At 41.8% G+C, this 26304-nt stretch overlaps 2 protein-coding genes across 2 annotated transcripts in view; one reads left to right on the forward strand and one right to left on the reverse strand.

Annotated features, from left to right (window-relative positions):
• Positions 1-7557, reverse strand: part of stradb (STE20 related adaptor beta) — a 37041-nt gene extending 29484 nt beyond the window's left edge. Inside the window, exons 1-2 of the mRNA XM_060827609.1 lie at positions 7354-7557; positions 936-989 (exon numbers count right to left, since the gene is read on the reverse strand). Coding sequence (XP_060683592.1) covers positions 936-989; positions 7354-7365 — 66 coding nt within the window. The 5' untranslated portion in view covers positions 7366-7557. The remainder of the gene's footprint in view (positions 1-935; positions 990-7353) is intronic.
• Positions 7558-22996: 15439 nt separating this feature from the next.
• The window catches only part of trak2 (trafficking protein, kinesin binding 2), a 78729-nt gene continuing 75421 nt past the window's right edge, over positions 22997-26304 (forward strand). Inside the window, exon 1 of the mRNA XM_060827610.1 lies at positions 22997-23119. The gene's annotated coding sequence lies outside the window, so the exon portion shown is untranslated. The remainder of the gene's footprint in view (positions 23120-26304) is intronic.

Genomic DNA, 26304 nt, shown 5'->3' on the forward strand with positions numbered 1-26304 from the left:
AACAGAAACATATACAGTATTGTAAGTGTGATGTAAACTACCTTGTGGCACTCCATTCACAAGATCTCTGCAGCTTAAATTCAGGCAATCCCATTATCTCCAGCTGTATCTCCTGCCACTTCACCACATCTTAGGAACTTCAACTTAACCTACCAGTCTCTCAGGAAGGACTTTGCCAAATAATGTCGAGATGTCCATATTAAAATAAAACTATAGACATTATGGAGAAAAAACAATAGACTGGCACTAGGTAATTATGCTCATCTGAAGAGCAGATGCTAGGCATACTGGGGTCAAATAGTCTCCTTCTGCACCATAACAAAACTGCGATTCCCCTGGCCAATACTTTAAACATCTCTTCAAAAAATTCTATCCAATTTGTCAAGAATGCCCTGCCCTTTATAAATCCATGCTGGTTGTCTTCAATTAGCTGTCATATTTGAATTTTTTAATTTGAATAATGGTCTATCTATGCTCAGTCTTAAGTGGCAATTTACACTTAGGTTCAAAAGGAGAATTATTCATTCTGTAACACTAACTCCTGCATTATAAGAATGTAACTGTTCTTATCACGAACAGCATTGTTCTGCCTGCGTGTCTCTCTGATAATATAGGTTTTATTTTCTATATCAGAACAGGCATTTCAAAATGGAATCCCTTCTAGATCTAAATGGACTGTTGGAGGCAGTGAAACTGCATTCTCAGCCTTGAACCAGTCAAGATAATTCTAGGATAATAGGAATGTCACTAAAATACACTAAAAATATTCACTGAAAGAATACTTCGCAAAAATAACAGGCCAAAAAAAGGGTTTTCAACAAACTAAAAGGCAAATCCCTCCCATTACTAACACTCACGTATGCTTTTCCACTTGCAGCACTGATTTCACTTCAAAACTGAAACATACTCAATGCAGACTTTAATGTGTCACCTACCTGGCTTCCAGCGTCAATTGACTCTACTTCTGTCTTGGAAAAACAGGAACAGACCTTGAGAGAAAAAAGTGCAAACTTACAGGTTACATTCATATCATGTAATAGTAGCCTGTGTTATATTATTCAAATGCCACGTATATCATAGATGAGGGTACAGGAGATGAATAAAATTTGCTGGGAGTATCTGATACATCAAAATAAAAACACAAAGAGCTAGGGAAAATCACATCTAATACAACTGTTCTTCAGAACTCTGAAGAAGTCATACTGGATTCAAAATATTTAACTAAGAAACAAAGAACTTGAGGTGCTGAAGATCTGGATCAAAAATATAAATTGCTGGATAAACTCAGCAGGTCTGGGAGCACCTGTGGAGTGAATACATTGTTAATGTTTTGAATTTAAAGACCTTTTCTTCAGAAGGTTCAGTTCAGAAGTTTCTAAAGCAATTTCTGTTTTTTGTCTCTCTGCACAGATGCTGCTAGACCTGCAAAGTTTCTCCAGCTCTGTTTTTATTTATGTTTTATTACAGCATCTGCAGTACTTTGCTTTTATCTGATGCTCCAAATATTCAAGGATAAAGTCAGATTGACAGATGCTTGTGAACAAATTTCCAATCTGGAAGACAAACCAGGATCAAAGTCAAACCACAGACTTTACAGCACAATAAAAGACCATGTACCACAACCAGTATGTGTTGGTGATTCAGTTCCATGCAAGCTTTGCCTATCCTAATTCCTCCAAACCTGTCAATATATTGTTGTTATTTTCTCTCTCATGTACTCACCTAAATTCCATTAAAAATGAATTTATGCTATTTTCAACCAATCCATGTGACAGCAAATTCCATGCGCTTCATGAATAAACACATTTTTCCTGAATTCTTTAAGAGCTTACAAACAGGTTGCAGGAGTAGGGAATTTGACTGCTCAAGCCTGCTCCTCCATTCAATAACATCTTGGCTGATCTGACTGTACACTAAATCCCACATTCCTACCTTCCCAGATAATTCTTCACCCTCCTTCTTAACAAGAATCTACCTACCTCATTAGGCAGCCCAAGTATTAATCTACTAAATCTTCTTTGATCTATTTCCAATATATTTACATCCCTCATTAAACGGGATGATGAACACTCAGTATTCTAAATGTGATCTCACCGGTGCCCTGTACATAACACAAACGTAACCTCCCTAATTTGGTATTCAATACCCCTCACAATAAGTAATAACATTCTAATAGGTTTCCTAATTATTTTCTATACCTATGCACTAAACGTTTATGATTCATGCACTAGGACAGATTCCTATGCACCTCAAGGCTCTGCAATTTCTCACCATTTAGATAACATGCTTCATTTAAGAAAAAAAATTATGCCTGTCTGCATCCTGTTCGCCAGCCAATTTTCTAACCTGCAAGCATGCTAACCCCTAGCCTACGAGTTTTCATTTTCCACAAGAGCCTTTGATTTGATACCATATCACCTATCTTCTGTGCCCTACTACAATATATCCACAAGTTTCCCTTTACCAACAATATACATTATTGCGTCAAAGAACATGAATAGATTTGTTAAGCATGATGGTCCTTTCACAAAATCATTTTGATTCTGCCTGACTATCTTGAATTTATCTAAGTACCCTGCTGCATGCTCTTTAATAAAAGCTTCAAACATTGCCCATATTAAGCAAACTGTGGTTTCCTGTTGTCTTCTCTCCCTTTGTGAAGTAAGGAATTAAGTTGACTACCTTCCAATTTAATAAGACCCTCCCTGAATCTTACTAACTACTATTTTAAGACCCTAGGATGAAGTCTATCAAGATCAGGTACTTGTCAGTCTGCAATTCCAACAATTTACTAAGTTACAATTCTCTAGTATCGTAACTTTCCTGAGTTCTCTCTTCCTTCCATTTCCTGGTTTATAATTGCTTTTGGGCTGTTGCCTCTAAAGTGAAGATCAATGTCAAATATTTATTCAATTAATTGATTATTGCCTTATTTTCCATTATTACTTGGGCACATTCACTTCCTACAGGACCAACAATCATTTGGTTATTTTTTCTAAAATATTTATCATAACTCTTATGATCTGTTCTTTTATTTCTGACTTTCCCTCATACTCTAATTTTTTTCTCCTCATTAATTGTTCGGTCACTTTTTTAAAAAAAATTCTATCCAATCTTCTAACTTTCCTCCATTACATTATTTTCCTTTAAATTCGATATTACCTTTTTAATTGTCTAAGGATTGTGGATTCATCCCATGGAGATTTTCTTACTCCTTGGATTGTTTTAGAATATAAGGTTGCCATTGGGAAATTTTTGTATTTATGTTCCTTAATTTTGAACTCCTACAAGTTTAAAAATCTTCTCTATGTCTACCCTATCAAACACGCCCAAATTGAAAGGTTTCATTTTGATTATCTCGCCGCTACCTATCTGCTCAATACTTGCATCCTTTTATTTTTAAAATCAATCCTGTATTTGTAATCAAATCTTGTACATTGTTTTTGCATAACTTTCCTCTGATAAGCAAAATTGGAGATCCAGATTTTTAAAATACCAATCATGCCAAACTGAAGCTCTTAATTAAACTCCCAACACCTTTGTGTTGCAGAGATAATAGATTAAGAAAGGACCAAAATAACTCATTACAGTGGTATCTCAAAAACCATTTATCGTCTTTAACCTGATTATTCTTAGAACTTTCCCACATTTCGTTTCCATTTTGCTACTTGCCATATTTGCAAGTCTTTCTTGCAGATGAGAGCTCTCTTTATTTAATTTCCTAGGCCTGAATTTCTCTCCTTATTTCTGTCCTGTATGTTTCATGCGCAACAGTCCATTTTGGTTTTAGTTGTCTTTTATATCTTACCATAAACGTTGGAGAATTGTGCAAAAATCTGTTATATCGCTATATCAGAACTCAGAAGTTATAAAAGTGTTGTAACAACATGAACAGGCAAACAACCTTTTAGATAAAAAGATGATCTAACAGAGGTATTTAACATTATGAAGATACATAGATGCCTGCTGTTTGTGGCAAGACTTACATGACATAATGGGCTACAAAGCAAAGTGGAACAGAATAGCGGACAAATATACATCCCTCCCTGATGCGCTCAATGCATTTTACACTCTTTCAAACAGAAGGTTAGTGAAACAATGTCATCTGCCCCAACAGTTTCGGATGCGCCTGTTCCCTCAGTCACCGCCGCAGATGTCAGATCGGCCTTTCTGAGAGTTAACCCACGGAAAGCGACTAGCCCAGATGGAGTTCCTGGCCGTGCACTCAGACCTTGTGCATATCAGCTGGAGGAAGTATTTGCTGAGATCTTCAACCTTTCCGTACTACAATCTGAAGTCTTCAGGAAGACCACCATCATCCTGGTGACAAAGAAAACTCAGCTAAAGATTGTCCAACAGTTTTATTTGAAAGTACAAGCTTTTCGGAGCACTGCGCCTTCATCAGGTCACTAGCAACCTGACAAAGGAGCAGTACTCAAATGCTTGTAATTTCAAATTAACCTGTTGGACTATAACCTGTGGTTGTGTGATTTTTAACTCGGTCCACCCCAGTCCAACACCAACACCTCCACATCAAAGTAAACTCATGCAGTATGCCTCAATGACTACTGCATGGTGGCTCTGACCTCCACAGTTATGAAATGCTTCAAGAGATTAGTCATGGCTCACCAAGTCTAGCTTCACAACCTGCCCTGATCCCTTGCAATTCACCTACCATCACAACAGGTCCATGGCCATCTCTCTGGCCCTATACTCATTCCTGTAACATCTGGATAACTACGTCAGATTCCTACTTATTGCCTACACCTCTTCCTTCAAAACCATGAGTCCAACCAAATCAATCTACAAACTCTGAGGCCTGTCTCTGCTCTGCCCTCTGCAACTGAATCTTTGACTTCTTTACTGACAGACTACAATCAATGAGAATAGGCAGTGACACATCCTCCATGATAATCCTCAACACCGGTGCCCCATAAGGTTGCATACTCAGCCTCTTACTATGCTTCCTATAAACTCATGGCAGTGTGGTCAAATTTCATCCTAACTCCACCTTCAAGTTCACTGACGACACCACCGCTGTAGATCAGATGTCAAACAACAATGAGACAGAATACAGGAAAGAAATAGAGTGCTTGGTGGCATGATGTAAAGATAACAACCTGTCGCTCAACTTCAGTAAAATGAAAGAGTTGGTCATTGACTTCATAAAGCAAGGTGGATGACATGCCCCGTTTACATTAATAGTGCCGAGGTGGAGATGGTCAAGAGTGTCAAGTTCCTATGAGTGATAATCACCAACAATGTGTCCAAGTCCACCCACGTTGATGCAACAGTCAAGAAAGCACAATACTTCTACCTCCTCAACAGGTTAAGGAAATTCGGCATGACTGTAAAGACGCTATTGATTTTTATAGATGCTCCACAGCTCGGTATGCCAATTACTCTGCCCAGGATTGTAACGAACTAGAGAGTTGTGAACACAGCCCAGTCCAACACGCAAGCTAACCTTGTCAACGATTGATCCCATCTACACTTCTTGCTGCCACGGGCAGGCAGCTAATAACATCCCACCCAGATTATGATCTCCTACAGAGTCTTCCATCAGGCAGAAGATACAAGAGCTTAAATGCATGTACCAACAGATTCAAGAACAGCTTCTTCCCTGCTGTTATTAGATTTCTGATTGGACCTCTCAAATTTTCAACTTATGCACTTTAGAATACTCTCACTTTATGTACCTTCTCTGCACTTGTATTATTGTGTTCTTCGCTCTGTTCTATTTCTAACACATTGTATGGTATGATCTACCTGTACTGAACACACACAAAACCAAAATTTTTCACTGTACAGGAGATATGTGACAAAAATAAATCAAATCAAAATCAAAAATGTCTACGACTTTCCTCTTTTGTTCTCCTGTAAACAAATCTTGGCACTGTTGCCAGCCTAGTCCCTATCAGGCTTTCTTCCCTACAAGTTCTACAGTCTGAGGAAAACAACAATCACAGCAGATCGGGCAGCATCCCTGGTGAGAACACAAGCTAATGTTTCGAGTCAAGATGACTCTTCATCAGAGACTCAATGACAGGACAGTCTTGAAATCTCTTGACATATGGGGCAACAGTATGAACGTCTCTCCTTGTCAGGGCATCAGGAACAGGACGTACACTAGTTACCTTCAAACTTACCTCCTTATGACCAGGGATACCTCACCACTGAGTGAAATCTGGGAACATGCCAACAACCTAGTTTTTCAGCCATGGATAAAGACTAAGGGAAGAACATTAAGCTGCAGCAGAACTAAGAAAATATATCTATCTATCATAAAATATGTCTGACAGCAATACAATTTATTTCTTAGTGCAAATTATCCATTTCTTCAGGCAAACTGATGAGCAATCTGTACAGCTGCTATTAACTGTTCAGGGATATCATGTTGTAGCTGTACAGGATATTGCTGAGGCCATTTTTAGAATACTGCATACAATTTTTTTTAAGATTAGATTCCCTTATAGTGTGGAAACAGGCCCTTCAGCCCAACAAGTTCACACTGACCCTCCAAAGAGTAACCCACCCAGTCCCATTTCCCTCTGACTAATGCACCTAACATTATGGGCAATTTAGCGAGGCCAATTCACCTGACCTGCACATCTTTAGACTGAGGGAGAAAACCAGAGTACCCGGAGGAAACCCATGCAGACACGGGGAGAAAGTGCAAACTCCACACAGACAGTCACCCGAGGTGGAAATCGAACTCTGGTCCCTGGCGCTGTGACGCAACAGTGTGAACCACTGAGCCACCGAGTCGCCCTGTTCTGGTCTGCCTGCTATAGCAAAGATGTTGCTATACTTGAAAGGGTTCAGAAAAGACGTACAAGGATCTTGCTGAGATTGGAGGATTTGAGCCATAGGAAGAGGCTAAATAGGCCAGAGTTTTATCCCTGGAGAGTCAGAAGCTGAGGGGTGACATTATACAGGCTTATATCATGAATGGCATGGATAGGGTGAATCGCCAAGTTCTTTTCCCAAGGATGGCAGAGTCCAAAACTAGAGGGCATAGATTTAAGGGGAGAGGGGAAAGATTTAAAAGGAAACTGAGATGCAACTTTTTCCCACACAGAAGGTGTTACATGCATGGAATGAGCTACCAGATGAAGTGGTAGAGGCAGGTATAGGTACAATTACAACATTTAAAAGACACCTGGCTGGGTACATGAATAGGAAGAGTTTAAAAGGGACATGGGCCAAATGCTTGCAAATGGGACTAGATCTGATTAGGATATCTGGTTGGTGTGGACGAGTTGGACCAAAGGTGCTGTTTCCACACTTTATAACTCTATGACTGTGGCTTAAATTAATAAGGCACTTCGATAAAATGGTGGACCAACTCACCAGAAAAGGCATGGAAACTCCAGATATACTCTAACTCACATTGAGCACAGTAACCCTAGAAATGAAAAATTAAGTGTGTGAAGAAAGACCCTCTGGTTGTAGATCAAGCACTGTGCAACATAACGGATGCAGGGACAATTCTCCTCAGTGGGCTGTGAAAATATACCATGCTGTGCTACTTTCGATCCTATGTTTCTTCCATTTTTGACTGTCACGTGAAATCAAATAGCCACAGTAATGGCAATAAAATGAATAAAGAAAATCAGAAAGATAATTGGCATGTGATGTCGTTTAGATCTTTTGCGCCTGCTTTTAAAAATGGTTAGTCTGAGCATAGACTTCTAAGCAGTAAACTAGCCAACTTTAAGATGAGGTAACTGTATGGGTAAACATCACTGTTACATATTCACAGAGCACTTCCTTGAATTGTGGTGTTTGTTTTGTTTTAATTGTTTATAGTGTTCAATAGATCCCTGGATACATTAATTGTTGATATACCACAAACAGAAGCACAAAACAAGAGCGACTTCAGGAGATCAGTGATGGCTCTGAATTTCGTTTTTATAACAGGTTAAGTATTACACTCCACTCTATTCCAGCCTGGTCAATCCTAGCATCTTTATCCATTTTTGCAAAAAATTGCCTGACCTCCATAGTTGCTATTATTGTACCACTGGGAACTCTCCAAAGCTGATGAACAAAACAGCGCTAAAGAATTCCATACTGAATATCTACTCCCAACTTCCTTCAGACTAACCATTTTAAAAGCAAGAGCAAAAGATCTAAACGACATCACACGCCAATACAGAAGATTGGTGGACTTGCTGCCTAAATATGCAACAAAATGTTCACTTGATCATTAATTTCTCTCTTGGCCAGTGTTTCCCATTCATATTTCAACCACATAAAATTCTTCACATCTTTGAAGAAAATAATGTAGCTGCAGGTTTCCTTTTTCTGATGTCATATTGGAGATTATAGGAAACACCATTCTGTTCACCCTTAATGTCAACTTCCAAATAAGGTGTGACTGGATCATAAATTATACTGTTTTCTGGTCACTCTCCAGTCATCTGTGAACTTAAGCTCATCTGAATCTTCAATAGTGATATAACTTTTGGTTATCCATCACCCTGTGCTCATTCACAAACAGTCAATTAATGCCTCAGTTTTAAAATTCTCATTCTTGTGCTTAATTCCCATCTTAGCTCATCACTTCCCCTAAAGTCCTTTCTGAAACTCCACTTTCCTCCATCATTCACATCTTGCTCAACCCAAATTCACTTCAACCTAACACCGACAGAACCCCAATATTTGAAAGAATTCTTAAGTTCTCTTCCTAAGCCTTACCACCTCTTTCTCTCTCCTTTAGCTCTTCCTCACAATTTTTGCCTGATTACATTCTGTGAAGCATTTGGGATTTTCATTCCAATAAGCTTGCAACATAAGCACAAAGGTACTTCCTTTAATATCAATATTTAAAGGCACACTAGCAGATTGATTCTCCTTCCCAACCCTCCTGCCCTGGATTCCTGTTGCAAGTCACTCACAAACCAAAGTTTAAACTGGCTAACTTCCCAGCTTGAAGAGCTCACTACCACTAACATCCAGGGACACAGATGGATTCTTCTAAGGAGCCACCAAAAATGACACATTAATAAAAATTGATTGGTGGTAGGCTGCTTGCTATTTGATGGCTTTTGCCCGAAACGTCGATTTCACTGCACTTTGGATGCTGCCTGAATTGCTGTGCTCTTCCAGCACCACTAATCCAGATGCTTGCTATTTGAGTATATCCAAATGGCAAGTAACTTCATTATCTTCTGTGAGTCTTCTCATAAGTGAAGAGTTCATCGCAAGATCCGAATAGATATCCACAGAACTGGCCGTTCAGGCCGGTCATTGGTTCTTGGAAGAAATTCTGCAGCTGTGCCAACCCAGGCCATTTTCATTGCAAGATCCGAATAGATATCCACAGAACTGGCCGTTCAGACCGGTCATTGGTTCTTGGAAGAAATTCTGTAGCTGTGCCAACCCAAGCCATAACGAAATGCAGTATGTTTGATGCAGGTTAGTCCTTAAATGCACGGTGATACAAGTTTCAATGCTTGCCTCCACATGGACCAGTCAGCCAATTTTTGCAAGGCTCTTTTGTTCTAAATGTCCTTGTATGGTTTGTACTGATCACCTTGCTGTCATTGATGAGCCAGTACCTCAGAGAATATCGGCTGTAGTCATCCATACAGAAGGTGCAGTCTCCATTTCCAAGTGAAATTTTGGAGGGTGGTCTCCAAGCTGTCAAAGTGAGTACGATGGAAGACCCTGATGCTTGCAGTTTAGGCCTGCCGACTCTGCACAAGCAAAGTGAGATTTTCTGTTTACAAAAAGCATCCAGATCGCGTTGTCCAACATTCATCCTCTGGATGAAGGAAGTGTTAACCTTCCTCCGCACCAGCAGGGAGAAATTCCCCCATTCACTGAGATGAAGACTTTACCAGCTTCCCTCCTCCGGTGCTGGGCCAAGCCTATCTACATCTCTGTACCTCAAGGGGAGAGAATGACCCACCGCTTGCTGACTCACTCACTCACTCCTACAGAGTGCAGGTGGAGCTCCAGCAGACACAAACCTCTGCAACATCCACCCCACCCCTCACACCACCGGCAGCAGATCTACTTTCAAAACCTGATCTCGTTCCGATCCATACCTCCCGCTGCTCCCCTCCCCACCGGCGGGATCCCCTCCCCGCCCCCTGTCGTGGTGGGGAATAGAAAGAGCCCACCCACTTTCTTGTCCCATCAGGCAGCCCGAGCCCTCCTTTAACGGCGGCACGGCTTCCTAACACGCCCCGCCCCCTTCCTCGGACACCTCCCCCTTCCCCCCCCCCTCCACCCACAAAACCGGACAGCTCCGCCCCTCCCCCCCCACCAACACCCACGGCCAGCGCGGGCAGCTCCGCCCCTCCCACCATCGGCACGGGCAGCCCCGCCCCGCGGCCCCCACCTCCCACCGTCAGCACGGGCAGCTCCGCCCCACCTCCCACCGTCAGCACGGGCAGCTCCGCCCCTCCACCCCCACCTCCCACATCCAGCGCGGGCAGTTCGGGCCCTTCCCCGCCTCCCGCCAATCAACACGGACGTCGCCCATCCTCGGCCCCGCCCCCTTTCCCAACTCCTCCTCCCCCCGCCCCCCCGAAGTGCCGCGAGCAGAGGCCGTCAGGTCTCGACGGGGGACAATGGGATTTGAATGTGATCGACAGTTTATCCGCCGTTCACGTGCTCGATCGATGAAGGGGACCTTGGTGGCGCCCCTCAATGAAACCTGAATCAAAAAATTGCTATAAATTCTGTGTTTTACAATTGTGTACTCCACAATCACCTGATGAAGGGGCAGTGCTCCGAAGACTAGTGCTTCCAATTAAACCTGTTGTACTATAACCTGGTGTTGTGTGATTTTTTTTTTAAAAAATGATTCCCGAATTGAATCAAACTACATGGGCAATTTATCGGCTTATAAATTGTATTGTATCTGCCTCCGAATTTGTGAAATCGGAGCTCATACTGGTAATTTGACCCCACGGCTCCAGGGAGGCCATGAATTTCCTCCTGCCCTTGCCAATTCATCGTGCCACGGCTGAGCTTGCAAACTCTTCTGCCGCGCATGAGGAGCGGTGGGCACAGGAATGCAGCCCGAAACGTCGATTTTCCCGGTTCCTCGGATGCTGCCTGACCAGCTGTGCTTTTCCAGCACCACTCTAATCTTGGCGCAAGAGTGGACCATTCAACCCCTTGAGGATAATGGATGCCGGAGATTCAGAGTCAAAAAGTGGTGCTGGGAGAACGCAGCAGATCAGGCAGCACCCAAGGAGCAGGGGAGTATTAGATTAGATTCCCTACAATGTGCAAACAGGCCCTTTGGCCCAACCAGTTCACACCGATCCTCCTAAGAGTGACCCACCCAGACCCATTTCCCTTTGACTAATGCACCTAACAGTATGGGCAATCCACCTGACCTGCACATCTTTGGACTGTGGGAGGAAACCGGATCATCCGGAGGAAACCCACACAGGCACAGGGAGAATGTGCAAACTCCACACAGATAGTCGCCTCAGGCTGGAACTGAACCTGGGACCCTGGTACTGTGAGGCAGCAGTGCTAACCACTGAGCCACAGTGCCACCCTATTTTTTAAAGCTATCTGCTGTTCCAATCTATATTCCTGAGCATGTTCCTGATGAAGGCCTTATGCCCAAAATGTCAGTTCTCCTGCTCCTACCTATCCCCACTTGGCCACCCTCTTTACCTGCAGCTCCCCCTCAAGCCCAGTCCTGAAGAAACGTTACACTCAAAAACGTTAACTTCTGCACCCCCTGATGCTTCCTGGCTTGCTGTGTTCTTGCCTGTCTACATTGGATTCCAGCATCTGCAGGGTTTTTTTGCCTTTTGGCTGATTCTCAGCTTCAAATCCACTTTACCACTAAATCCTTCAATTCCCAGCGACCAAAATCTGTCTAACTCAGCCTTAAATACATATAATGATGGGGATTCTACAAACCCCACACAGTACATAACTTGGAAGATGGTGGAAGGGTCAATAATACATGGGACATAGATTTAAGGTAAAAGGCTGAGTGGCGATTTAAGTAAGTTTTCACCCAGAGGATAAAAGAGTGGTAAGAGGTGGACATGATCAGAACATTTAATAAATATTTAGAGGTACACATGAAACTCCATAATACACAAGGCCATGTGCCAAGTGCTGGAAACAGTGCCAAGTATATAGGTGCTTGATGGATGGTGTGGACATGATGGCCTGAAGGACCTCTTGCTGTAAGAAATCTATGTTCTGAAGAGTCACAATCCTTTGAATGAAGATATTTCTCCTCATCTCTGTCCTAAAGGATTAGCCTTACCAGAGACTCCAGTCAGGAGAAACAAACTCTGCCTTGTCAAGACCTTTCAGAATCCCAAATGTTTCAAAGAGATTACCAATCTTCCAAACCTCAGAGAAGTAGTCACAATTTATTACCCTTTCATCTCAGGAAACAAACATTTGCTATATTTAAAGGGAAAATGATTTGTCCTTAAATATGGAAGCCAAAAGCACATACAATAGTCAAGATTTTTTACTTCAATTCATTCACATGATGTTGGTGTTTCTGGCTAGACCAGCATTTTTAGCCTATTCCTAAATGGCCAGAGGACAGTTAAGAGTCAACCATATTGTTGTGGGTCTGGAGTTACATGTAGGCTGGCTATTTCATTTTCCTAAAGGAAGTTAGTGAACCGGATAGGTTTTCTTATGACAATACGCAGTGGTTACATGGTGAGTATTCATCTTGGTTTTTATTACAGATCTTTATTGAATTCAAATTTCACACCTACCATGGTGAGATTCAAACCCATGTCTCAGAGCATTAACCTGGGGTTCTGGGTTTCGGCTTATGCCCGAAACATCGAATTTCCTGTTCCTTGGATGCTGCCTGACCTGCTGCGCTTTACCAGCAACACATTTTCAGTTCTGGGTTTCTGGTCCTGTGACATTATTGCTACATCACCAGGTGGTCTCACCAAAGCCCTGAATAATTTATCAAGACTTCCTTTTTTTGTAGAAAGATAGAAACGATGACTGCAGATGCTGGAAACCAGATTCTGGATTAGTGGTGCTGGAAGAGCACAGCAGTTCAGGCAGCATCCGAGGAGCAGTGAAATCGACGTTTCGGGCAAAAGCCCTGCTGAAATGTCGATTTTACTGCTCCTTAGATGCTGCCTGAACTGCTGTGCTCTTCCAGCACCACTAATCCAGAATTCCTTTTTTTTGTACACCAGCAAACCACACAGTCCAATGCCAATTAGAGATGGAAAACAAATTCTGACCTTGCCAACAACACAAACATCCCTTAGTAAGAATAAAGGAATAAAAAATTACAACTGCTTCCACCAACTGGAAAGGTGTCAGGAATTGTTGTGCATGCTTACTGAGCTCTCACTGTGGGATGCATTGGTCAGCTTTGATCAGTTATGTCTGAGGTTATTGGTATCTTAAATTTATCAAATAGTTCATTATTAAAAAGCTGTCTTAAAATAAACAGGACACGTTAACTGATGTGCCAACAACAGCACATAAGACATTTAAACCCTGAAATGAAGTTCTTTCAAGATTGGATTGGAAGAGTTAGAACATTAAGTTTGCTGACAACACCATAATTGTAGGTTGGATTTCAAACAATGACAATACAAAATACAGGAAAGAGATTGAGTGCTTAGCAGCATGGTGTAAAGTCAACAATCTCCCCATCAACGTCAACAAACAAAGGAGCAAGTCATTGACTTCAGGAAGCAGAGTGGAGGGCACACCCTTGTCTGCATCAATGAGGCTGAGGTAGAGATGGTCGAGAGCGTCAAGTTCCTGGGAGTGATGATCACCAACAATCTGTCCTGGTCCCTCCCCGTTGATGCAACGGTCAAGAAAGCACAACAATGTCTCTACTTCCTCAGGAGGCTAAGGAAATTCACAAGTCCATAAGGACGCTTACCATTTTTATAGATGCACCATAATTGGCATTCTGTCTGCATCACAGCGTGGTATAGTGACTGCTCTTCCCAAGACCGTAAGCAACTACAGAGACTCCTCCACCCTGGTTATACTCTCCTCCACCCTCTTCCATCAAGCAGAAGATATATAAGTTTGAAAATATGTACAAATAGGTTCAACAACAGCTTCTTTCCCACTGTTATCAAACTTTTGAAAAGATTTCTCAAATGTTAATTCTGATTTCTCTCTCTGCACATTCTTTGTGGCTGTCACATTGCATTCTGCACTCTGTTCTGCCATCCTGATACACTTTGTATGATATGTCTGTATGGTGTGCATAACAACACTTTTCATTGTATCTCGGTATGCGGCAACAATGAATGAATCAATCAATAAACATAGTTGACTATGTCATTGAAGTCGGAGAAAGTGAGGACTGCAGATGCTGAAGATCAGAGCTGAAAATGTGTTGCTGGAAAAGCACAGCAGGTCAGGCAGCATCCAAGGAGCAGGAGAATCGACGTTTCGGGCATGAGCCCTTCTTCAGGAATCATTCCTGAAGACTCGTGCCCAAAACGTCGATTCTCCTGCTCCTTGGATACTGCCTGACCTGCTGCGCTTTTCCAGCAACACATTTTCAGCTATGTCATTGAAGTCATCAAAATTAGATTTGTCTTTCTGTACAGAAATGGAAACGAACAGAAAAACACTGTGCAAAAGCAGTTTATATTTTCAGACAATTGTACAATGGCACAAAGCTGATAGTTACTAGTGCAACGTTACAAAAATATGTGAATGCATACAAACAGGAATATCTTATTGCATCACAGGAAAGGAGTAATGCTTACATTACTGAAGGAAAAAAGAAGCCTCTTATTCTATTCTTGAATCAAAAGAATAGGTTTTAATAGGACAAATGCACTTTTTGCTCTTTCCGTTATCCCATTTTTCATATGTGTGTAATGTCCACCAGTCTTACAATCTCCCATGATCTTTGCAGTCCTCTAATTTAGCCTTTTGCACATTTATGATTTTCAATTGCTTTTCCAGAGACAAAAGGACCATCAACTGTTTAGCCACCAAGTAGTGTAAACTGAAAAGTAAACATAAGGTGCAGATGTTTGTTAGTATTTCAACCATCATGCATTGATGAAACCTTTTAAAGGAGAACACTGCCAGGTCCTTCTTCAGGCTCAATTTCTCTCCTCACCCACTCTCTTAAATCCTCTTCCTGCCTTTGTCAACTTCTTTCCATGCATTTCCCCCAAGTATTCTGCCATATATTTAAATAGTTGTAATAATTTTGAGGATTCTTTCTAAGTTTATCAACATGTTTACAAGTTCTTCCATAAGGTCCATTAAATACTGCTCACATCTCCATGCTAAACTTGTGCCTGTGTTGATGATACTGTCAGTTTTTCAAAATTCTGTGATGCCTCTCTCCTCATAGAGTCATAGAGATGTACAGCATGGAAATAGACCCTTCAGTCCAACTCGTCCATGCCGACCAGATATCCGAACCAAATCTAGTACCATTTGTCAGCACTTGGCCCATATCTCTCTAAATCCATCCTATTCATATACCCATCGGATGCCTTTTAAAGGCTGTGATTGTACCAGCCTCCACCACTTCCTCTGGCAGCTCATTTCATACACGCACCATCCTCTGCATGAAATAGTTGCCCCTTACATCTCTTTTATATCTTTCTCCTCTCACCCTAAACCTATGGCCTCTAGTTCTAGACTCCCACACCCCAGGGAAAAGATCTTGTCTATTTATCCTAACCATGCCCTTCATAGTTTTATAAACCTCTGTAAGGTCAGCCCTCAGCCTCTGACACTCCAGGGAAAACAGCCCCAGCCTATCCAGCCTCTTCCTATAGCTCAAATCCTCAAACACTGGCAACATCCTTGTAGACCTTTTCTGAACCCTCTCCTATTGAAATTCTGATGATGTTTTTTCTTTGCAGTAATGTATATCCACCAGCAGAAGACAGTATTACATTACTTTAATCACAAGATATGGAAATAGGTTTGAGGAAGAGGTAATCTAACACTCATTCATCCTGAGTGAATAAGGTTAGTGTATGTTGTATGCCATCAGTGGCAGTGCCGACTCTATTCTGATTAGACAAGGGATTGGAGAATAAACCACCAAAAAGCAAAACATTATTGAAGCCTTTGATTCCTATTTTAGTTTACAGCACATCCCTATATTAGATTGGTTGAAGTTCAGTTGGCTCAGCCAGGAACTGGTGAGACTATTGATTCTTTAATAACTGACCTGTAATGCCTCATTCCTGATGAAGGCCTTATGCTCGAAACATCAATTCTCCTACTCCTCAGATGCTGCTTGACCGGCTGTAGTTTTCCAGTACCACTCTCTTCGACTCTGTACTGCCTCATTGTCAATGGACAATATTGAACATCGAAAGTGGTGCTCATAAGTGGCCAAGTCACAATGATATTACTGGATGAAGTGTGATCTTGTTGGCCCAAAGATCATGAAGCAAGGTGTTTTATTTCACTGGCATCAGGTCATTACAAATATGAAGAAAAATTAAGATTGAATGAGAAAGTATTTATATGGAAGTATTCATTTTTATAATACAGCCTGTAATTATTTGTCTGTCTGTCCTTCTTCTTCCCAGAGAAGACACATTCAACTGCTCCAGTTGCCCTCCCTCACCTTCACCATCTGTTGTAGGTCCCAGCACTGTTGCATGAGCTCCTTTGCTCAGCACCTTCCCTCACCATTACCACCTCCTGCTGGAGGGTCTTTACAGATGCTTTATTCAGAATTATTTAATTGTCCAAATAGCACCTTACAATAGGCAGGCTGCACTTAACATGGTAAACTGACTTTTTCACCCAAGGGGCAGAGAAGCTTCCAGGGGTCAGAGTGCCAATTTCAGGTCATCAATCAGAGAGTTACCAATTTACTTGTAAGACACCAGAAACAATGAGAAGAGCTTACAGTCATCGTTCCATGGCCAGGTTGCAGCAGGTGAACTCCATATCACTGCTAAGCCTGCCCAGGCATTAATGCTGTAGGAGAAGCCAGCAGTAGAAGAGCTCATTCTGCGAAATAAAAATTTAAAACTAGACCACTCCAATGTGCAACTGTCCAAGAAGTAAATGATACTGAAAAATGAGATATATTCTTCTTAGTGGAACTGAAATTGTAGAATCAATTGTCGATGAAGGAACTCTCTAAAGCAAGAGATGGATATTGCAGATATTTCATTTCTTTTTAGGCAGAGACTAAAAGAGATGAAAATCGATACACAAAGATGGAGGTATCCAGTTGCAAGATGACATTCTATTTTTTACAACACGTTTTCAGAAAAGGGTGGAAAAGAATGAAGATGATACTTATGCTAATGACTTGTTGGAGATTGAGGCCCTTAGTCTTGCTCTTTGAAGATAGCATAAATGATGACCTTGATCAAAGCAATGTTGTTAGACAATATACTGCCAGTAGAAATGATACCAAAGGCGTTTCTGTGTCTAATTACTGATTTAAATGAAAGTAACTAATTCAGCCACCTCAAGTTCAGCAGAAATAATTTGTCATTATATAGCTTGTTAATTATGAACTTGATAAAGGAATTACTGTCACTGTCCTGGTGGGTCAGATACCATGGCTGAAGAAAGAGAGGTTACAAAGAAGAAACAATATGGTACAAATGTAACAATTCCAAAGACTAGAAAATATTGCAACACAATAAGTGCTCAACAGTTGAAAATCTGTTTGGGTTCACAATCAACATCGCTTACTTTTGAAACTGTAAGTACCTGCCTTTATACTGTAAACACTGAATACCCTTACCGAACAAAAAGCTAATAATATCAGTTTTGAGGCTATCAATTGACAACCCACTCAACTTGACCAGCGTTTCAGAGAGAGTTTCTGATTTTGCCTACTCTTTGAGTGAAGTTAGAAATCAGACAACACCAAGTTATACTCCAACAGATTTATTTGAAATAACACAAGCTCTCAGAGTGCAGCCCCTTTGTCAGGTGCAGTGAGACAGCAGTTCACACTGACCCAGAGTTTATAGGCAGCGAGATCAAGGGCAGAGAGATCAAAAGATCATACAGTCGATGTGAGTGGAGTGTCAGAACATAAGTCTCTGCAGGTGACTAAAAGTGTTAGATGATGTGTAAAGTGTTTATAAAGTCAATGTCAGTGCTGTGCTGTCATGATATTCAGGTAGAGCAATAGGACAATGAAAAATGTGACAACTCAGGTCAGACACTGAATTGTAGGTGTGACGATTTGTTCAGAATCTGTCTCAGAGTTTTAATCTGGAATTAGGCTGATTTTATTCTGAAAACTGGAATTTATAAGACACCACATTGATTGACCGTGACTACAGAATGCTTCTGCAAATAAACAAACACCTTGGATGAAATTATTCATTTCAGCTTTGGAATAAAACCAGCCTAAATCCAGGTTAAAACTCTGAGACAGATTCTGAACAAACCTTCATACTACAATTCAATGTCTGACCTGAGATGTCACCTTTTGTATATTTCTATTGCTTTGCTTGATTGTCATGACAGTTCAGCACTGACATTGATTTTATAAACACTTCACACATCGTCTGACACGCTGGATCATCTGCAGACACTGATTATCTGACAATCCACTCACACCAGTTCATAGAGATGTATAGCATGGAAACAGACCTTTCGGTCCAACCTGTCCATGCTGACCAGATATTCCAACTCAATCTAGTCTCACCTGCCAGCACCTGGCCCATATCTCTCCAAACCCTTCCTATTCATATACCCATCCAGATGCCTTTTAAAATGTTGCAATTGTACTAGCCTCCACCAATTCGTCTGTCAGCTCATTCCATACACGTACCACCCTTTACATGAAAAAGTTGCCACTTATGTCTCTTTTATATCTTTCCCATCTCACTCTAAACCTATGCCCTCTAGTTATGGACTCCCCCACCCCAGCAAAAAGATTTTGTTTATTTATCCTAAACATGCTCCTCATGATTTTATTAATCTCTATAAGGTCACCCCTCAGCTTCTGACGCTCCAGGGAAAACAGCCCCAGCCTGTTCAGCCTCTCCCGATAGCTCAAATCCTCCAACATTTGCAACATGCTTGTAAGTTTTTTCTGAACCTTTTTAAGTTTCACAACATCCTTCCAATAGGAAGAACAGAATTGCACACAATATTCCAAAAGTGGCCTAACCAATGTCCTATACAGCAGCAACATGATCTCCCAACTCCTGTACTCAGTACTCTGACTAATAAAGGAAAGCATACTATACACCTTCTTTACTATCCTGTCTACCTGCGACTCCACTTTCAATGAGCTATAAACCTGCATTCCAAGGTCTCTTCATTCAGCAACACTCCCTAGGACTTTACCATTAAGTGTATAAGTCCTGCTAAGATTTGCTTTCCCAAAATGCAGAACCTCACATTTATCTAAATTAAACTAATGTGATTTGGTTTGTTTGAGTTTCTCATCTGCAACGCTTGCCCTTATATTATTTCCTGAAATTGATTTAGGACATTAAAAAAGGGGTCAGAGAGAGAGACCCCAAAAATACATAAAGGGAAAAGATATAAAAACTGACCTACTTTCAGGACCTACTCAAAATACACTGTCTCTGTACTCCCTTACAAACGCAACAAGAGATGTGCACTTCTCTAATTCTAGATTGTTGAGGATTCCTGATTTTAAGAGTACAGTTTCACAAAAAAAAGTGCCTTCAGCCTCCAGACTAAACCTCTGCACTTCACTGTCTTCCTTTAAGGTGCTCCTTAATATCTGCTATTTTGCAAAATATTCAGCAACCCATTTGCTCATCTGCCCTGTTATCTGTTTATGTAGTGCACTATCAAAAGTTGTTTCACCTTCCCAAAAGAGCTTGCAGTTAGGATTGGCTTTTCCTGCACATTTCTCTTCAACTTCTCAGCTTATAGTGACCATCAAATCCTGCACCATTTTTATTCCTGTAAGCCTGCTCACCCTGCTTTGTTTTGTTGTCCACAGGTACTACCTGACCTGCTGGGTATTTCCAGATGTTGCTCTTGTTATTTCAGATTTCCAGTATCCTTTGGCAGGTGTTGCTCACAGAACCAAGTGGAGAAACCAACAGGTCAGTTCAGAGCTGCTTTGAATCAAGCTGAATGTTGGTTGCAGCAGTTGGTCCCTGACCTCCAGATCAGGTCCCTTTCAGTAAGTCTTTGGACCATTGAGTAATTATAATAGAGCACATAAGAACCAGGAGTAGGCATGACAGTCACTTGAACCTCAATCACCATTTAATATGATCATGGCGGGTCTCATCTAGGCATCAACTCCACTTTCTTGTCTTCTCCCCCAACCCTTCAACTAATTAAAAAGCTATTTCCTCCTCAAATTTATTCAACATTCTGCACCCATCACACCCTGAGATAGTGAATTCCACAGATTCATGATCTTTCGAGAAGCTATTCTGCCTCATCCGTTGTAAACAGGTCAGGTTAGCCTCAAATTATGACCTCTCATTTGAGATTGCCTCCCAAACGGACCAGTTGTATGATCGTTTTATCTCTCTGCTCTTAATCTGTCTATAAACTCTGGATCTGTGTATGCTGCTCTCTCACTGCACCTGACAAAGGGGCTGTGCTCAAAACACTTGTGTGATTTCAAAGAAACCCGTTGGACTATAACCTGGTGTTGTGTACCCCAGTCTAATACCAGAACCTCCATGTTTGAGTGAAGTTGTTCTTCCTCACATGGCCTCTGAATACTATATCACTAATAGTAATGTTACCAATCATCCGCATCAGCATTAGGTTAAGTTTAGGTTTATTGTCACATGTCTTCGCATCAGTACAGTGAAAGGTTTACAAGTCACCACTTAAGGCACCATCTTAGTTACAAAGGTACTTGGTTACAGAATCTTAATTACAATGCAGAAAATAGGGAAAAACAAAGTGAAAAAGTTAACGCTATAGTCCTTCTTACTAAAAGTAGAAAAATGAAGAAACACATTTAACAGTTCAACACCATAGTCACACTGGACATGCACTTTTCACAAGGGCTTGACCTCCCCTGCTTTCTGCTCCACTGCCGCTGTTGTTTCTCACCCCAATCCAACACTTATATTGTTCACTCATGAACTAGTCTTGAGTCACAAGCTCTAGGAAGTCTCTGTGGGTTTGTGGAGTTCTATGAGTTCCATTTGAGAACCATTGTTATATCAATCTGTCCATAATTGATCACTTATTGCCCATAAATGTTTACAAATAGTAGCTTGTGACTTCTGGTTTACTGAGTCTGGCATTGTTCCTCTAGTATAATGCAGCACTGTGGTGCAGTGGTTAGGGTTGTTGTCTCAGTACCAGGGACTGGGTTTGATTCTCACTCTTAGGTGACTGTTTGTGTTGAGTTTGCATATTCTCCCTGTGTCTGCATGGGTTTCCTCTGGGTGCTCTGCTTTCTGCCCACAGTCCAAAGATGTGCAGGTTAGGTAGATTGACCATGCTAAATTGCACATAGTGTCCAGGGATGTGTAGGCTCTATGGATTAGAAACGGAGAAACCCATGGGAAATCCAGGGTCACACAGATAGGGAGCGAATCTGCATGAGAGGTTCTTCAGAGAGTTGGTGCAGACTTGTTGGGCTAAATGGCCTTTCCATACTGTAGTGTTGCTTAAAAAAAACTAAATTTCGAAAGCACTGATTTACTGTAAAGCACTTTATAGCATGAAAAGTTGAAAATATATTACAAACAACATGGATCCTGTTCGCCGAGCTGGGAATTTGTTTTGCAGACGTTTCGTCCCCTGTCGAGGTGACATCCTCAGTGCTTGGGAGCCTCCTGTGAAGCGCTTCTGTGATGTTTCCTTTGGCATTTATAGTGGTTTGAATCTGCTGCTTCCGGTCGTCAGTTCCAGCTGTCCATTGCAGTGGTCGGTATATTGGGTCCAGGTCGATGTGCTTATTGATTGTCCAGGTCACTCATCCACAGGTTCAATCAATAAGCACATCGACCTGGACCCAATATACCGACCACTGCAATGGACAGCTGGAACTGACAACCGGAAGTGGCAGATTCAAACCACTATAAATGCCGGAGGAAACAGCACAGAAGCGCTCCTAAGCACTGAGGATGTCACCTAGACAGGGGACGAAACGTCTGCCACACAAATTCCCAGCTCAGCGAACAGAACCACAAAACGAGCACCCGAGCTACAAATCTTCTCACAAACTTTGAACATGGATCCACTCACAGATTGCTTTAAATTCTACAGTCAAGCTCCCTAACAGGTAGCCATAAATCCATACCTGGCATTTACCATAAAAACAACCTTCAATGAGGACTTCACAATCAGCAAATAACATCCAAAGCAAATGAGGTTTTTGGATTTCTGAGGAGGAATCTTCAGTATAGCAACAGAAATATCAGCATGGTAGCCCACTAATAGATCTGGGGAAGTTACATCAGTGTCACGTTGTTGCATACTTGGAATAGGATTCACTGCCCAAAGAATGTGAAAAACATACTCAACACATGCTTTACAATGCGAAATGCACTGGTGGGAATTGACAGAAAAAAAAGGTGCTCTCCATAAATGATAAAACACAAGGTATTTCTCTCCACAGATGCTACCAGACCTCAGTTTCTCCAAATTTGTTTCAAATTACCACAACCCGCAGTTCTTTGTTTTATTACAAAACACAAGGTAACGTGCTACAAGGGCAATTTGTTTCCAAGACACCGCTTCAAGACAATCTTTCTTCCCAAGGACAAACTCACAATGCAGCAGGCTGCCAAATAGCTACAGCCCCCATAACTGGAAAATCGGCCACACCTTTCATTTAAACTATTGAAAAACCTTTCGTTATCATCGCAGCGGATCAGGCTTGGACAGTACCACGTAAAACACTGCGGATGCTGGAAATGTGAGACTGTGGCGCTGGCGGGGTCCACACACACACACACATCAGACTGCGATGCCTGTCACCATGGGGCGAGCACTGCCCTCCCAACGGCCGCTGGCTTCGCCTTGGTCGTCGAATGATGACGTCCAACGTGTTGACGAAAGGCGGATGAAGGCGGGCGTCGATGGTTGATGACGACAGCGTGGGAGAGGGAGGGCGGTTGGTCGCTAAGGGTCTTTTCCAGGGGGTGTGGGTGTGATTAGAGTCCGGCCGCCGGCAGAGCGACTGCGTTGACCCGGAGTAGGCACGGTCGGGCGGGATTCGCCGGTAAGTTTGGGGGGGGGAGTCCAGACTCCCTTTAACCGGGGTTTTTTTTAAACTTCCTCCCTTGCCTTCCACAATGTGAATGTTTTGTCGCGGCTGGCGCCATATCCATCAGCCTTTCTGATGAAACCTTCCCACTGTCACAGTCTGTCTGCCTGCAGATGTGCGGTCACGGCTAGTTGCCGTATTTAACGCTGCAGTTTTTTTTTGCCTAGCCTAGGGGTGGAGGGTGGACCAGGTCGTCTCCATCTTTCCAGTAGCGTCTGCCACGGTGAGTGTTCGACCCCCAGGCTGTCCTCCCACTTACTGCTCACCGTCAACTTGAGCCCACCTCCTCTAGAGGTGTGTGCCTCCATCGCTGAGCTGAATACCTAAAACTGTGCTGTCCGTCTGTTGACTCGCACCAATTTCCCATTTTCCTCTCTGACCTACGCCGGCTCCCGCCTCACACACCGCCTCGATTTTGAAAATTCTCACCCTGGTTTTCATAATCTCTGACATCAACCCCTTCCTGCCTTGAGCCTTTGGCAGCCCAACTATTTTCACCTCCTTCCACTTTTAGCCTTTTGAGCGTCCCGGCTGTCATTTGTTCGAATAGGTCTGCCTTCACTTGCCTTGATTCTAAGCTCTCGGTTTTCCTTCTGACAGCAAATTTGTACCGCTCAGGATTCATTAACTGATGAATATTGCTGAGAAATTTGTGTGTTGAACATCGAGTGATTCTTATTTGTTTCTTTCCTGACAAAAGTTGCCAAAATGTGAATGTTGCATTTCCTCGGGCTGAACTTTGTATCCTGTCAGAATATGTACAGTTATTTGACATGCAAGGCCTTGAGTATTATGTATCTTTATTCTGACTAAGCCTAACCACCTCTCAGATGTTTTGCTATAAAGGATTGTTAATCTGAGTTTTTCTGAAGTATTACATCAAAATCAAAAATTACGATCAGATTCTGATGTAGTTTTCACTGTGGGGATGTTGGGAGAAGGTGGATTTGGAGTACAGTAGAGAAGGAAATATGAGAACATGAAGCAAAAATCTAAGTTTGCACTAATCTTATGATGTTTCTCCACTCCTCCCATTGTAGATGCAGTGTTGATATAATTAAGTGTGAGTTGTTAGTCCAATTGAAGTAAGGATTGGAAACACTGCCAACTGCAAATCCCTTGCTATTCAAGTCATTCAGTATCCTGATTTGGAAATATATTGTTATTTCTTCAGTATCGATGGGTTAAAATTCTGGAATTCACTCCCTTATGGCATTGTGGGTTTACATACATAAAATGGATTTCACCGATTTCAAGAAGTCAGTTCTCAACCTAACAGCAACTGGAGATGGACAATAAATGCTGGCTCAGCCAATGATGTGCTCATTCTGTGAATTATGAAAAATAAAATAAAGGTGGGCTTGATAGTGTATTCACAATGCCTAATGGGCTTCAAATAATTTCAACCTCCCAATAGATTTGTCTGAGATTCAGAGCTTTAAGGGTCACTCATCATTGAAGTTACTCAACATGAATTTAGTTGACCAATTTTCTTGGCCATGTGCTACATGTCTTCATATCTGGATGTGTTCTGGTTTTATTGCATTGCAAACAGATTTTTTGAGTATGTTTTCTTCCACAGTTAAGTTCCAAAATAACGAGCTTGACATGACTATTTCAGTTTAAAATTTTAAGATCAGATTTGTTTGGAAACTGAAGGAGGGAGGGAAAATATTCATGTGTGTGAAAGGGAGAAAGAACAAGCCTGGATACAGGGTGTAGGACTGGGGGAGGCAAAGAGCGAGAGCTGCATCTGGTTGGGTGGGTTGGATTAGAGGGTGAAAAATGTGTTTTACGTAAAAGACAGATAAAAGACTTACATTTCATGCCAAGTCTTTTTTGATGTGAGATTTTCCCAAAATGTTTTGCAACTTTTTTTTTGCAATGCATTCATTGTTGCAGAAAATGTTATCATGATTTGGGGCACGAGGGCCCACAGCTTTGATCAGATCGTTGATTAGTCTATTCTTTTCCATTTCTCTTTGAAATAATGGTAGGGAAATGTTTTGTACTCACCTGACAGGTCAGATGAACCCTTTACATCATACCAAATCCATAGTGTAGCATCTCCAATATTGCATGGGAGTGTTAGCCTAGAGTTTATGCTTATGCTTGTAAAGTGAGGCTGAAATGCACAATTTTGTGACTCCAAGGTGAAAATAGCAGCCACTGAGCCAACACACACACTGGTTGGATAATCTATTATGGTACCTGGGATGGCAGTGTTAATGTTTCAAAACACTTGGCTGTAAAATGGTTTAAAAAATGAGGTCTGCAGATGCTGGAGATCACAGCTGCAAATGTGTTGCTGGTCAAAGCACAGCAGGCCAGGCAGCATCTCAGGAATAGAGAGTTCGACGTTTCGAGCATAAACCCTTCATCAGGAATAAGAGAGAGAGCCAAGCAGGTTGGTTTGTTCTGGTGTACTTGATTGTCAGTATTCCTGTTTCGCACACTAGATCAAACTTTTGAGGTGCCTGTTGTGTGCTATGTGCTATTATTTATCTGTGTAACTCAGACCTTAAATCCATAAGTTTCACTTATAAATTTGAAGAAGACTGTTCAGGTGTTGAAGCAATAGTAGAACTCCTGGGCCAAAATATTTATTGAGTTTCCAAATCTCTGCAATGTCCTGGAGCCTGTTGTAATTGAAAATTAATCTTCATGCCAGTGCTATAAGCAGACCAAGATAAAAGCATCAGAGTCATAGAAGTGTACCTTAATTATTTTAACCTCCCTGCTTTAATAAGAGTCAAGGGAGCTTTACTCTGTATTGTACCCCAGGGTGTCCCTGTCCAGGGTGTTTTTGGGGATAGCATAAGGGAGGCTTTACTTTATTTACTCTTTTAAACTGAAAGTAAACTGATCTTTAATCTGTATTTAATGCTGTGCTGTACCTCACCTGGAAATGTTATTGGATACAGTGTCAAGGGAGCTTTACCTTCAGTTTAAGATTAGAGGGAGCTTTACTCTGAATCTAAGCCTGTGCTTTCCCTTTCCTGGAATGTTTGGGGACAGCATTGAGGGGCTTTACTGTCAGTTTAAAAAGTGCAGAGGGAGCATTACCTTCAGTACAAAAGTGTTGATGAAAGTGTACTCTACCTAACCTGACTTTGTGGTCGGAGTGTTCACTGGGAACT

This window comes from Hemiscyllium ocellatum, chromosome 7 (assembly GCF_020745735.1).
Source record: "Hemiscyllium ocellatum isolate sHemOce1 chromosome 7, sHemOce1.pat.X.cur, whole genome shotgun sequence".
Taxonomy (NCBI): Eukaryota; Metazoa; Chordata; class Chondrichthyes; order Orectolobiformes; family Hemiscylliidae; genus Hemiscyllium; species Hemiscyllium ocellatum.